This window comes from Lissotriton vulgaris, chromosome 6, assembly GCF_964263255.1.
Source record: "Lissotriton vulgaris chromosome 6, aLisVul1.2, whole genome shotgun sequence".
Taxonomy (NCBI): Eukaryota; Metazoa; Chordata; class Amphibia; order Caudata; family Salamandridae; genus Lissotriton; species Lissotriton vulgaris.
The window spans coordinates 326,260,297-326,275,229 of NC_141694.1; the positions used below are offsets into that span (position 1 = coordinate 326,260,297).

The following is a 14,933-nucleotide window of genomic DNA, read 5'->3' on the forward strand; positions in this document are numbered from 1 at the left end:
CCCAGAAATGAGTCCCCTCTGGGCTCGCCGAGACGCAGCAGGGTCGAATGACCTGGCTCTCACTCCTGAGCACCGTCCCAAGCTGGTGACAGGGCCGAGGCACACGCCGCGTAGCAAGCGACTGCCGCAGACCCAAGCGCCTCCATGTTCAGACAACAGGCGTCTTTCTTCTCGGCACCTCGCGGTGGCTAGTCATCCCGTGTACCAGACAGGGCACAGGCCGATGCGAGGAGGCAGGCAAACTCCGCGCCAAGCAGCCAGACACTGGCGCCGGGGTCCACCCAGGCCTCCCGGCCGGTGATCTGCTCCGCTTCGCTTCAGTGGCGCTCCGCAGCCAGCTTGTCGGCCCCTGAGTGTCTTGCAAAAGCGCTCGGGGCCAAAGTTTTGCACCGGTGTGCGCACCAAGGTCTCCGCCACCCGTCTCACGGCCGCTGAGCTCCAGCGGGGGGAGAAAAGCTGTCGAAAAAGGGCTCGGGCCTAGTCGGGCCGGAGGAGCTGCGGGAAGAAGCGTCCACTCACCCCGCCATATTGGCCACGCCCCCTGACCTCTGTCTTTAAATTAAATGTGACAAGGTAAACAGAGAATTTAAAGTAATCTTTATTTATTCCTTCGACTTTTGCGACCCACCAAAAATCAGAATACTACCCACCAGCGGGTTTTGAAAATATTTTGGGAAAACACAGCTTCATACGATTCTTTTGATTAGGTGATTGTAGGAAGCTGGCTTTTTATTTAGTTTACCAAAAGGAGGTACACTATGTAGAAAGTTGAGACGACCCTTATTGGCTTAAAGGACTTAAAATAATAATACCAAATGCTTTCTATGTGGTAGTGTGGGCAAGCAGTTTAGGCTCATCACAGGGTAGTGTTAAACATTTGTTAAACACAGTAACACACAGAAGAAGAAACTCGACACCAATTCAGAAAAAAACATTTTTCATATACTTTTAGACACCAAGATTATCGGAATCAGGTAGACTTGATCAAATTTTACAGTAAAAACAGTAGAAAATGACAGTTGTCAGATTTAAGGCAGGAGCCTCAAACGAGGTAATGTTATCCTATGAGAGGAACATACACTGTATAGGTACACTTACAGACGACTTACAGGGCTGTTCTTCTGAACTTAAGTTATGTAGGGGCCAAGGTCCAAGAAAGCATCAAGAGTTCAGGTTTATCTGCCCTGGGGTGTCCGGGTGCAGGGGAGCTTTCAGCAGTGGTAGCCTTGAAAGTTACACACTAAAATCAATGGTGAACAATATCTGTAAGAAAATGCTGCAAGGGGAACTGGAAACCCGTCCGGCAGAACCCAAGGGTGGGGGGCTTGGCTCTTGAGGGTCTGAGGACCACAGAGACACTGTTGGTTTATGCAGGCCCAGGCTGGGGAGCTCGGCTACAGAGGGTTTTTGTCCGGCGGGTCGTTGAGTTAAAGGCTCTCACGGTTCTTGGTGTTCCTGCAGGAGATGGAAAAGAAAGATGGCAGGGCTACTCTCTGTTTGGAGTTGGTCCCTCTCAGAGTCCCTTGATGTGCAGGTAAGTTTTGGCAGTGGTGGTGTTCTGACTGAACACAAACAAGCGTTGGTGCTTGTAACTGGCTCTGGTACATAGGGTATTGGTGCAGGGCAGCTCCTGGGGGTCCTGGCACCTCCAAACTCGGCATGGGGACGGATCTGACGTCCTGGAGCACAAAGACCTCTTGCTGAGGGGCTGCTCCCACAGTGGGTATACCGGGAACATGCAGTTGGTGTCTGCTGGTGCAAGGAGTGGCTCCTTCCCTACAAGGGCGATGTTGCTGGGTCGAGGAAGTGCTGGGCAGACCTCCAAGGATTTGGAGAGGCTGTTAGCTTCTGGACGAGTTGGTAATTGTCGGGAGAGCATCAGTAAGGCAGGGTTTTGGGCCAAAGTTGATGCTGATCCACAATTCTCACATCTCCGGCTCTTCTTTGTCCTCCTTCTCTCAGGCAGAGGAATCTGAGTTCCTGGTGTCAGGGGGTCACCTATATACTTAATTTAGTGGCATTAAGGGGAGTGAAAGGTAGTAGCCAATGGGCTACTTACCCCTGGATTCACTAAACCCCCTACACAACCACTTCCTATAGGAAGTGGGCATAACCCTCTCCCAGAGTTCCTAATTCCACCAAATACCAGATGGTGGAACCCTTCTTTTGGGAAACACATCAGGCATCCCACCTCAAGGGCGTGACAAGCCTGTTCTGCATTCTGTCCATCAATTGTTCTTTTTACATCTGTCACCCCGAGGGGGACGGGTATGCCCAGACATGGGCCACGTGCTCTCCATGCCACAGGAGTCAAGCTATCCTGGCTGATGAATGGTGAAACCCCGAAACTGGTCCTAGGATGCTTGGTTGAGGTCCAGGGAGGACCTGGTCTGGCAGTTCGGGCTGGACTGTTCCCATGGGGCACAGGGTGAAGACTGATTTGCATATGGCTGGCTTCAAACTGGAATGGCATGGTGAGAACAAAAAAAAACTATGGATTTAGGCCTAGATCTCTGTACTGGGATAAATGTATGACATTGTTCTGCACTCTGTCCATCAATTGTTCTTTTTGCATTTGTCATCCTGAGTGAGACGGGTATGCCCAGTCGTGGGTCCGTTGCTCTCCATGCCACTGGAGTCAAGCTATCCTGGCTGATGAGGGGTGAAACCCCAAAACCGATTCTAGGATGCTTGGTTCCAGTCCAGAGAGGACCTGGCCTGGCAGTTGGGGCTGGACTATTCCCATTGGACACAGGGTCAAGAATGATTTGCCGATGGCTGGGTTCAAACTGGAATGGCATGGTGAGCAACAAAATGATGGATTTAGGCCCAGATCTCTGTACTGGGTTTAATGTATGACATTGTTTTGCATTCTGTCCATCAACTGTTGGTTTTGCATTTAGCCTGGAGGAGCAAAACTCCTACTTGCATAGCTAATTACCCACCTGTTATGGTGAAAAATGGGCCTCCGGCTAAGGGGTGGCATCTTCCAGGTCCCGGAGAAGTATGGTTGCACATCAAAGGCAGCAGGGGTTTTGAAGCCCCTGGCCTTGATGTGCTAAATCACTAGCCATGCTGCTGGAGGAGGTGTAAATACCTTTCTCCAGAGCAGGCATTATGTTTGGCCTCAGAGAGCATGGACTTTCACCTACAGGACGTCCGAAACCTGTCTGTAGTGGCAGGCTGGATAAGACCAGTCAGCAGCACACTAGATACTGGTAGGTTTTTCAGGGGGCAACTTCATGGTGCCCTCCGGGGGGCATGACATAGTACTGACAACAGGACAGATTTATTAAGACAAGGTGTCTTATTAAACACCATACGTTTCAGCAAAGCCATCGTGTAGTTGTGAAACTCGTAATGACCAGTGCACAGTACATATACTTAATAGATGGCTTCCATGTTCACTTGTACCATTTAGAAATAGAGCTAGACAGCACAGGGGCATAGCTACTAATGCAGATATGCCCTCACATGTAATATAATGCACCCTGCCTTAGGGCTATACGGCCTGATGTAGGGGTGACTTGCATATATTACATGAAATGACTTTGGCATGGCACACAGTAAGTGTGCTATGCTGTGTTTTCACTCATAGTTTGCATCATGACACGCAGTCTGCAATGGCAGCCAGCATGCAAGTTGTAGGGGGGTCCCTTAGGGTGGCAGAACACATCCGACAGCCCCGAGGGACCATCTTTAGTAACCATGCCCAAGGTACTAGGTACTTACTAGGGACTTACATGGATGCTAAAGTGTGTGCCAACAGTGTTATAATTAGGCCAATTAACCTTGTGATTTAGGGAAAGAGCACTGGAGCCTAGTTAGCAAGGATCCAGTGCACATCGGCCAAAAAACATCAGTACCAGAGGAAAAAAGTGGGTGTGACCATTACAAAAAGAGGCACTTTCCTACAGTGACTTGTATTGTTTCACTGCTCGCATTTAGGGAACACATTTTTTCTTTTTCATGCAGCACTTCATGAGTATACATATTTTCTATTTCATTTTTTCTTGTGCTGGTTCTCCCACCCCTTAAATACATGGTCACCACCCACCCTTGTTGCTACTCACCCCTCCCAGCTTAACCGGTAAAAGCACAGCAACAGGGAAACATTTGTTGGGGTATGATTGTTGGGGTATCAATGTAAGGGTTGTTTTTGCTTTATCTCTTGCATTCCACATATTGCATGAAAGCACCAGCTTTGACAACCAACAATTTTTATGGTGCCGACGAAGGGCCATCAACTGCATGCACCCAGGGCAGAAGGTGTGCTTAACATGACCCTTCTCCAACACGCCCATAAAATCTGCTCCCTTGGCAGCTACAGAATAACATTTGGCTGAACCCTGTGGAAAATAAACTAAGCCTTGGCAAGTATTTCCCTTAACATTCCAACACTACTTTATTCTTTTTCAATTCTACTCAGAGATTCCTGAGGGAAAAGTAATAAAATGAATAAACATTGATATTAATTATATTGGAAATACTGAATTCAATGTATGATTTAGAGATACCAATAGATATGGGTTTGCTTTTCCTCCAGTATTTTGAAAAGGAAAACTATCTCTTTACCAACTGTCAAAGTTCATACCAGTGAAAATCTCATACCCTAAATGTGTAAGGTGACTACCTGCCCCTTCCATGAGCAAGCTACTTGCCCAACAAAGCAGTTGCCAAGAGCTGCTCAGAGAGATGAGAGGAGATGGGCAATGTATGTTCGTAATACTGAAAGATCCTACGAATACTTGAGTCAACAAATGGCCTATCTGTCCTGGAAACCAACTCCCCCTTGTGCCTCACCAGTACAGCTGCTGAATATACCAGAGGTGAGACAGAAAAAAACCAGATGCAGCATTTTGCACACACATTGGTTGCTTCAACACCTTTAATTGCAAAGCAATGTTCTTGGCTTAAAATGTTTAAATCAGACTTTGTAGGTATGTGTGTATTAGATGGATGCATGGATGGATAAGGAGCTGCTGTCCGCCTAAAATCTGGAAACTACCCAGAGTTCCCTACTTCCATTTTTGTATAATTTATTCAGCACTCCAAGCTTGAAATGGTATTGCTGAGAGTGAGAGAGAGAGAGTGTGTGTGTGTGTGTGTGGAGCTCTGTGTGTGTGTGTGTGTGTGTGTGTGTGTGTGTGTGTGTGTGTGTGTGTGTGTGTGTGTGTGTGTGTGTGTGTGTGTGTGTGTGTGGGTGTGTGTGTGTGTGTGTGTGTGTGTGTGTGTGTGTGTGGGTGTGTGTGTGTGTGTGCATGTGCGTGGGGCTCTGTGTGTGTGAGGGGGGCTCTCTGTGTGTGTCTGGCGCTCTGTGTGCGGGGGGGGGGCTCTGTGTGTGTGGGGGGGCTCTGTGTGTGTGGGGGGCTCTCTGTGTGTGTGGGGGGCTCTCTGTGTGTGTGGGGGGCTCTCTCTGTGTGGGGGGCTCTGTGTGTGTGTGTGGGGGGCTCTGTGTGTGTGTGTGGGACTTTCTGTGTGGGTGTGTGGCTCTCTGTGTGTGCGTGGCTTTCTGTGTGTGTGGCTCTGTGTCCGCAAATACTCTCTACTACTCTCTAATGCTCACCTATTGCCATTGTAAATGACAATACCATTTATTTATGTTTAAAAAAAAAAAAATTTAAGTAATGAGCAATGCCAATAGCTCTACCTTTAATAATGCTGATATCATTGCATTGTAACTGCTTATTCTAGTTAAATTCAGGAGTACCAGATCTCTGATCAGTTTTTATTTTTTTTAAATTGAAAAAGGTGGAATTTGCAATACTTATTTCTTTCTGCGTCAGGGAATAGACCAATAGAGTAGTTAGAAACGTTATAGTACAAATCACCAACTAAGACCTTGGTATCTGCCCCCTCGTCCAAGTCGTCATTTTTAGAAAACATTGCAGGAAGTACTTTATTATAATGGAAGTCCGGGGAATGTAAGCATTTACAATTATGACCGCTCTTTAAGGGAGAAGCATTACAAGTAAGGCCAAAATATCTATCTAGACCAAAGTTGGAGGGTCACCAGGTTTCCTGAATGCAGACCACATCAGCTTTCAAGCAGTTTAAGAAATCCATTCTATCAGGTATATTCAATAAACCAGCTGCATTCCAGGAAACCACTTTTAAGCTATTATTAACTGTGTAAACACTGGACCCGAAGCACAGGTGCACATTAGGGTGCCGACAACCAATTCAATGTTACCAAATCATCCTCTGTTGGCAGGAGAGACCTTATCTCTATAATGTCAGGCTTAATAATATATTTCCCTCCATCCTCTACAGAGACCTGTAAGAGTTTTGGATTTACGCCTACGGTCTCATTTCCTGCCAGGGAATGGCACTCATCACAGGACAGAACAGATTATCATATTGTAGCTCATGTATTTTATTTCCCCAAGTTACATGTAAAACATCAATCCATCTACACTGGGAGACGTCACAGTTTTGTAAAATCAATGGGGTACTGCCACTGATTGAAATTACACTCTTGCTTTGTTTATCATGGATGAGTGAGATACATTCACAAGAGAAATATCACTACTCTGAACCCTCACAAGATTCACGTTGTCAGCAAAACAATATTAAAAACGAGTGATTCAGAATTATAGCAGAATCAAACATTGCCACAAAGACAAGCAAAGAGGTTACTACAATCGGAGGGGAAGATTGTACAACACTTCCCTCAGCCTTTCTGTAATTTAAATTGTCTCTTGAGTCACAACAGAAGGGTATAGCAAAAGTGTTAAGTCCGTATGGCAACAGAATTATCATCTCCTACGACTAAAGAGAAGTCTTGCTTTGAAGGATCAACTTCATTGGGCTTTCGTCCATTTGTGTTGCCATTGGTTGTTTTATTCATCTTCTCCTCCTCGGAGTACTCTTCTACATTTTTTCTGCAAATTTAGTTTCTTGGTTGCTTCTTATTGTTTGTTTATTTGTTGCTTCTCCATTGTTTTTTCTTTGTCCGCAGATAACTTTTTTTTTTCTTCACCTTGGACAGGGGAAGGGCAGGTATTTTTCTGAAAATTTAGTTTCTTGGTTGCTTCTTAGGGAATCTCCATTGTTTTTTCTTTATCCGCAGATAACAGTTTTTTGTTTTTTTCTTCTCTTTGGACAGGGGAAAGGCAGGTATGAAATCGTCCTCACTTTAACATAATCTGAGTTTAAAAATAGGAAAAGAGTCAATCCTGGAGGCAGGGTAAGTTCCATCAGATCTGTAACTGCTGGGTCTGGACAGCAGGAATGAAAGACATTATTTAGCGAATACCTGGAACTCCTCCATTCCCAATCCGTCTCCCCCCACTTTTACGAGTAAAGTAAGAATACATGACATAAATCTTTCTAAACACTGAAGGGATTCACAGTATTGAACATAATGTCTTGGAAGGTTACAGGGAGGGCTCCCAAGTAGTTTTAACATCAGGCGTGTTGGAGATCTCAGGAATTAAGGAATTAGTAATTTTAGTGATGCATATGACTGCAACCGATGAATTCATGATTTTGCACTTCAAAATAAATGACTATCTCAATAAGAAGTGTGAAAGATAATGCAGTATAGGTATGCCACCGTTTTTTTTTAAGTAGGACACAGTTTAATTAAATAGGATGCAGTTTCTGGAGTTCTGCTCATTTTTCTACGGCTCATTGCCCCTCCCAATCAGTGACCCGCAGCAAGTCTTCTCTCTCCTACAAATCTCCCTGTATGAAGTAATATTTGGACTATGTTGTATTTTGTCTGCTGTGTGATTAAATTTTTCTTGAAAATAGATAAGCACTGGACTGGCTATTATGTTGTATATCTGCTGTTTGATTGTGGAGTTTGAGCTCTTGTCCCCCCATACCCACACATTACCTCCCAGAGAAGCCGGCCCGACTGCTCACCCTGGCAACCCTGAGTCAAATGTGGAAAGGGATGTACTAGGCCAAGTTTGCAGAGCTCTAGTAGGACAAATCACATGACACCCATGGCAAATGAGGTCATCCACCACAGTAAAAACAACAAGATGATGGATGGTTGTTTCCGGTCCAGGGAGGACCAGGCCTGGCAGGTGGGGCTGGACTGCTTCCATTGGGAGCTGGGTCAAGACTGATCTGCATATGGATGGGTCCCAACCGGAATGGCATGGTGAGCAAAACAAACTATGGACTTAAGCACAGATCTCTATACTGGGGTTGAATGTTTGACATTTTTCAGCATTTCCGACCATCACTTGTTCTTTTTGCACTCACCACATTAAAGGCACAGTAGAGCCTGTCAGCCCTCGCCCTCTGCCAAATAGGGACTCAGAATGGTGATCTAGCTTCTATATAGGATCTTCATCGCGTTCTTCCGAGCTGAATAAACTTCCAACAGATACAAAAAGGTCCCCTACTATTAAGATCATGGTCTTCTTTCTCTCCAGGTGGCAGTACGTGGACAGTACTGTAGAGGACTAGGTAAATGTTTTTATACGCTCAGGAGTCCGCATAGCAAATTCCTGATTACTACCATAAAGCAATGCTGCTTACCTCTATCACATTGTGACACGACTTGCAGTAGAATGTGCCCTCATCAGTAAGTCCCCAGTTAACTTCAGAGCACAGGCCGCAGGCCTCTGTGTAATTTCTCTAGTGGAAAAAAATGTACAGTATTAGAACATAAACCTAACTATCCTTGTAAGTTGTACAAGTCGATATTTCAGATAGCTAGTTAGGGATTGTGAAGCCATTGTCTCTCATTGCAAACTCTGCACAATCTGGTATGTTTAGAAGGCAAGCTGCAGACCTTAAAAAGACAGTCTATACAGACTTTAGGATTACCATACATAAATAAGTGGCACACTATTAACTGTAAATACTGTATCAAAATTCACCTGAAACAAATGTTGTTTGCAATGGAGCTCCTTGAACACAATCTTTTTGCAATTTAAATCATGCAACTTTGAAAACCACTCCAAGATTTTGCAAATAAAAATGTCTTTATGAATTGGAATAATTTGTCTTTTAAACACCTAGTGTACTAGTGGTGTATTGGAGTAGTAAAGGGACAGATACAAAACACTTTGTGCCCAGTCAGTTCTCTTGTTGCTGCTTCTTTATGTTCTAGATTGAACTTTGCATTTTTATGTATGTCCCTGAACACTTGAGGATATGACATTTTGCTGCTCTATGCGTTACAGCAAAAATATCACAGCAACTCAAGAAATGAAGTTGTGGAAGACGCTTTTTATAGAGGTTCTCACACAGTAATTTAAATTATTTCTGCTAGTGGGACTCACCAAATTGTCCTTTTGTAATCTAGGAAAAATGAGTTAAAGACATAATGACAGAGGATGGAGGAATATAAGTCTATTCATTCAAGCATAAATGGAACCTTACCACAAATTAGTATAATGAGACTGCATTAAGTCTGATATTATCTCTGAGCATTTAAATTCATATTGTTCTACAATGCAATAGATTTATATTTTCACTGGCATGGCAGAATATATAGAGAACCAGTGAAAATAAATATGGGCACATAAAGTGAACATGCCTAAAGGTTTCACTACAGGTCAAATAGAATTGTATTGCCACAGTACATGGTAGATCAGTGGTTCCCAAGCTTTTTAGAACCACAACCCAATTTTTTTCTTAGAACAACAAACTTTTGCGAAGCATCTACCTTTCCATCTACTATGAGGCGGGCGGTTTGTGAATGTAACTAAACTATCATGTGGTAGCTCAATGTCATTTAAAGGTAGTACATTTTCCATTTAAATGGTCACTAAATTTGCACAGAGATAGTTTGTTGAGAAAACTATATAGCACACAAATGATGATGTGTGATATTCGGGTTTCAGTGAATATTTATCTTTTGTGCATCATAAAGTAAGTGTCTTTATTTCTATCGATCCAATTGAAAGCTCTGTTTCTAGCGCACTTCAGAATGCCCCAAAAACGTACTTCAGGTTTACTTTCCTTAATGCTGGGTTCATGCAGTTAATATACAGGTATTTATAATTTGATGCATATTGAAAAAAAAAACATCCTATATTGTCACATAATTCACTTTAAAAACTCATCTTACCTTGCAGTCAAAGAAAAGTAAACACCAAACTCTATGTTAAAACAATAAAGCAGGTGGACAGTTGACCTCTTTCTCTGAATAACCAACAAATGTGACAAGTTAAACACAGAATTGAAAGGCATCTTTATTTATTGCTCGGACTTTCCCGACTCACCAAAAATCAGCTTGTGACCCATCAGTTGTTTGCAACTCACAGTTTAGGAAACACAGGGCTAGAATATTCTACTACTGGAAAATGTGTTCTGGTTCAGGGGAAATACGATTTTTGCAAAAGTGCCCGCAAAATTGAAGGAATGCAGGGAAAAGGTTGGTAATTCTTCACTTGCCTGCAGCGGCTGCCGGCCCAGGCGATTACGTCAAATTTGGGGATCTGTCGGCTGCCTTTGTTGCATTTATAAAGGTATATAAACCGGATAATAGTAGACTTTTTTCCCCTCCTAACTACTTTTGGGAGGGTGGAATCAATGACTGATTAAGAGAGGTGGAACGGCAATAAAATCTTTTTTAAACTGCTAACCTTTTCCAACATTGTTGTTTATCTGCAACTGAGAGGATTACATGTTGCCATCTGGACATCTGAATGAAATAAATGAAATGAAATGAAATGAAATGAAATGAAATGGGGTTTTAGTAAGCGCAGCAGCTGCCCTGAGGCGTCCAGGCGCTAGGAACTAGATTGAACCTTCCAGTGAGATCGATCCAAGAGTAAGCTGGTTAGTTGAAAAAAAAGTTTGAGTTGTCTACGGAAAGTCAGCAGATTAGGGTTGGATCTTCGATGTAGGGGGAGTGAGTTCCATAACTTGGACGCATTGTAGGAAAAAGACCGGCCTCCTGCTCTGGATCTCCGGATCTTGGGGACTGCTGCCAGAAAGGCATGGGAGGAGCGAAGCTCTTTCTTTGGATAGTAAGGGGTGATCAGAGAATGGCTGATTGTTGGGCCAGCTTTTTAATAAGCTTGGTGGGTGATGCACATGGATTTGAACTTAATTCTTTCTCTAATAGGGAGCCAGTGTAGAGCTCTCAACCCAGGCTCTATCGGGGTTCTGGGTGGGATTCCAAGGAGTGTGCGAGCTGCACAGTTCTGAATCCGCTGCAGTTTTTGCAGGCAGTATTCCAGCGCCCCTAAGCACAGGGTGTTATTGAACTCAATGCGGGACTGGATTAGGCCCTGAATAACTACCTGCTTGGCGTCAAAAGGTAGAAGTGGGAGGATTTTTTTCATCATCCTGATGAGACCAAAACAAGTCGCTGAAAGTTTAGTTGCTTGTATATTGAAGGTCAGGGACTTGTCCAGCCATACCCCAAGACTTTTTATATTTTCCTTCGGTATGGGAGGTGCGCCTAAACTAATGGGCCATAACAGCTCCAAGGTGGAGGGAGCTGAAGGGCCAAGGAGCATGTGCTCTGTTTTATCCCCGTTGAGTTTCAGGCATGACTTAGTCATCCAACTCTTCACCTGCTCCAAGCAGGCTGTCAGGCTGGTCTGTGGTTGATGACAGTTCTTATGCGTAAGAGAGACCACTAGCTGGGTGTCGTCCGCATATGTAATGATCTTAATACCATGCGGACGGACAATCGCGGCCAGTGGTCTCATATACGCATTAAATAGCGTATGGCTCAGGGAGGAGCCCTGTGGCACCCCGCAGCCTAGAGACTTGGTTGTGGAGACAGAGGCTCCTTCAAAGACTTGGAAGGTCCGATCACTTAGAAAGGACTTTAACCAGGCCAAGGCTTCTCCTGATATTCCTATGCTAAGAAGATGGCTCAGGAGGATTTTATGGTTCACCGTGTCAAAGGCAGCGCTCAGGTCAAGGAGGATCACTGCCACTGATCCCCCCCCCCGATCTAAGATCCGCCTTCCTTCCTCTGTTACTGCCATCAATGCAGTCTCCGTCCCATGTTTGGGGTGGAAGCCCGTCTGGGTAGCGTTGAGCAGATGGTTATTCTCGAGAAACCTAGTTAAGAAGGTGTTAATATATTTTCCGAGGACTTTGCTTACCCAGGGGAGCAATGAGATCAGGCAGTAGTTGTTGAGGTTGCCAGGGTCAAGAGTGGGCTTCTTCAGGAGTGCTCGCACCATGGCATGTTTCCAGGTGGGTGGTACAGTGCTAGTCACTATGGAGGAGTTCAGCAACTCCATTAGAGTCGGAAGAATTACTTGGTTCGCCAAGGCCAGTGTGCTTGGTGGAGCAGGGTCGCACGGGGATCCAAATTTTATTTGGTGCATCAAGGCTCGAGTGTTTCTGGGTCTAGCTGTGGAAAATGGTCCAAGGTATTTTGATGAGACTCCTCCACTTCAGTAACTAGATGGGGGCATTGAGTGGGAAGCTCTGAGTCGAGGTCTGGGAATGATAAGTAGATTTTATTTACTTTGTGGAAAAATAATTCAGCCAAGTCGTTGCATCGGGAGAGAGGCTTGTGATTAGCAGCCAGCGGTGGTGGAAGCCTGGTCAGGCTTTTTACTGTTTGGTACATTTCTTTGGGCTTAGATTTAGCCAACATGATTCTTTTGGTGTAATAGGCCGATTGTGTCGATTTGATCGCTGATTTGTAGACTCTAATGGTCTCCCTATAAATAGCTTTGTCCGTGGCAGCGTAGCTCAGGCGCCACTTTCTTTCCAGCCTCTTGCATAGACGCTTTTTGCCTCTGAGCTCTTCTGAGTACCAGGGTGCTGTTTTACGATGCCTCTTTGAGCTAGTAGTGCGGAAGGGGAGTACAGAATCCAGTGAATTCATAATCCAGTTGTCGTATTCATTGTAATCTAGGGAGGGGTCGCAGTTGAGTGTGGGTCTGGTGGTTGTAAGAATTCTGGTCCAGTGGTCCAGGCATAGTTTAGGCCAGTCTCTCATTCTGCGAGAAGTAGGGGTGGGGGGGGACAGATATGTGTGGTCCAGTTGAGGGAGATCAGAAAATTATCAGTCCAAGGAAGACGACTGATAGTGCCTACTTTGAGGTGCGCGCAGTTGCTGAATACAGGGTCTAGCAAGAGGCCTTTGACGTGTCTGGGGGATGGAACAAGTTGCTCTAATTGGACTGCAGCCAGACTCGCCGTCATCTCTACGGCGACGCTGTCCAAGGTGTTATCGAAATGTATATTAAGGTCGTCAAGTAGCGTAAAGTTTGCCGGGGAGATGACCAGTTCTGCCACAGCGGAGGGTAACGCTGTCTGAAACTGTTTGAGTGCCCCAGGAGGGCGATAGATAAGAACACCAGTGAAGCGGTCATTGGAGGAGAATTCAATGACAAAATGCATGCTTTCGCAGTCTGCGATGGTCTCCAGGGGGCAGCGGCTCGTATATGTGTCCTTGTAAATAATGGCGAGCCCCCCGCCTTATCCGTGGGCGCGGTCTGTGCGGGCTATCTGGTAGCCTGGTGTGAGGGCTTGCACCAAATCGGGCTCAGAATCTTGAGTTAGCCAGGTTTCAGTCAAGAAGACTATGTCCGGCGTATGCTCGTCCAGCAACATTGATATTTCCAGACTATGTTTGGGCAGGGATCTACAGTTTAGGAGAAACATATGGTAGTCCCGCAGTTCATTCTTGTGAGGAGGGCTCATGAGCTCTGTGTTACAGTGGGGACAAAGAAGGGGGATCTCCAAAGGGTGGAACTGGTGGCAACAGCTTGTTATTACAGGGGTCCTCAGTTGGTAAAGAGACTCTATACTGTAGTGCTTCCTCGATCCCATTAAAGGGGCAGGGGAGGTGGCCCCTGGCCCAGGTCTGCCGCGGACGGGCGCAGACGGGCTTGCCTTTGGTGCGCCCGCTGCGCCCGCCGGCTGCGCCGTCGGGATTCAGCGTTCATTTTATCGGGTGGAGGAGGGCGGGAGGCAGCCAACAGCTGGTGCGCTAGCCTCGTTACCCCTAACATGGGTCCGATCCTGTCTGCACCCGCGTCAGAGCCTGCTCGTCTGACCGGGGAGCGGGGTTCGAGTTGCGGCGAGGGACAGAGGTATAAGTGAGCTAAAAAAAGATCGTTGCAAATCACAATACAGCCACAATTATTAAAATTTTAAAAGTTCACACAACAGCCTGGCCCCCGGCTTCCGCCTCAGGGGAAAGTGCAATGCAAATTCTGGGCCCGCGCGTGTCAGCGCGTCTTAAGTACTTTTGGGAGGGCGGGAGGCAGCCAACAGCTGGTGCGCTAGCCTCGTTACCCCTAAGATGGCATCCGACCCTGTCTGCACCGTCGTCAGAGCCTGCTCGTCTGACCGGGGAGCGGGGTTCGAGTTGCGGCGAGGGACAGAGGTATCAGTGAGTTAAAAAAAGATTGTTGAAAATCACAATACAGACACAATTATTAAAATGTTAAAAGTTCACACAACAGCCTGGCCCCCGGCTTCCGCCTCAGGGGAAAGTGCAATGCTAATTCTAAATCTGATTGCTGATAAGAGCACTGTTGACCCGGGAGGTTGACTTCTCCAGCTGTTTTTCCAATGGCGTTCAGTGATAGATGAGGGAAAGGCACCTGGTCGCTTTTGTTCGGGTCCCCTCACATTCAGTCTCTTTATCTGCCCATCATTAACCGAATGGGTCTCTGCCGGTTCTCTCTGGTCTACTTTGCCACTGAACGGGATGCGTGTCAGCCAGTGTGTTGAACCCGGTCTTTGCTGAAAGATACGAAACGTGCAAGGAATGTTTGGATTCAAGATGGCCTGGGAAGTAACAGAGTGGGAGAGTCGGGCATTGCGAGAGGTGCAGAAACGGTTAGACCTAGATGTGCCCGACCTTATCTGCTGTCAGTATCTGTGTACGGCCCACAGTAGCATCAGAGTACCTCGGTAGTGTTTCCACCGTGGGTCTGAATAATTTATAATCTGTCACCGCTAACACCTCTAACAGTCCTTATATAGTCCACCATTCGCTCCCAAAAAAGAAGTAAACATGTTTTTGCTTA

At 45.7% G+C, this 14,933-nt stretch overlaps 1 protein-coding gene across 2 annotated transcripts in view; it reads right to left on the reverse strand.

Annotated features, from left to right (window-relative positions):
• Nucleotides 1-14,933, reverse strand: part of TAF1B (TATA-box binding protein associated factor, RNA polymerase I subunit B) — a 909,612-nt gene that overhangs the window by 828,832 nt on the left and 65,847 nt on the right. For both annotated transcript variants that reach the window (XM_086926356.1, XM_086926357.1), the window contains exon 2: nucleotides 8,500-8,598. In XM_086926356.1, coding sequence (XP_086782482.1) covers nucleotides 8,500-8,598 — 99 coding nt within the window. The remainder of the gene's footprint in view (nucleotides 1-8,499; nucleotides 8,599-14,933) is intronic.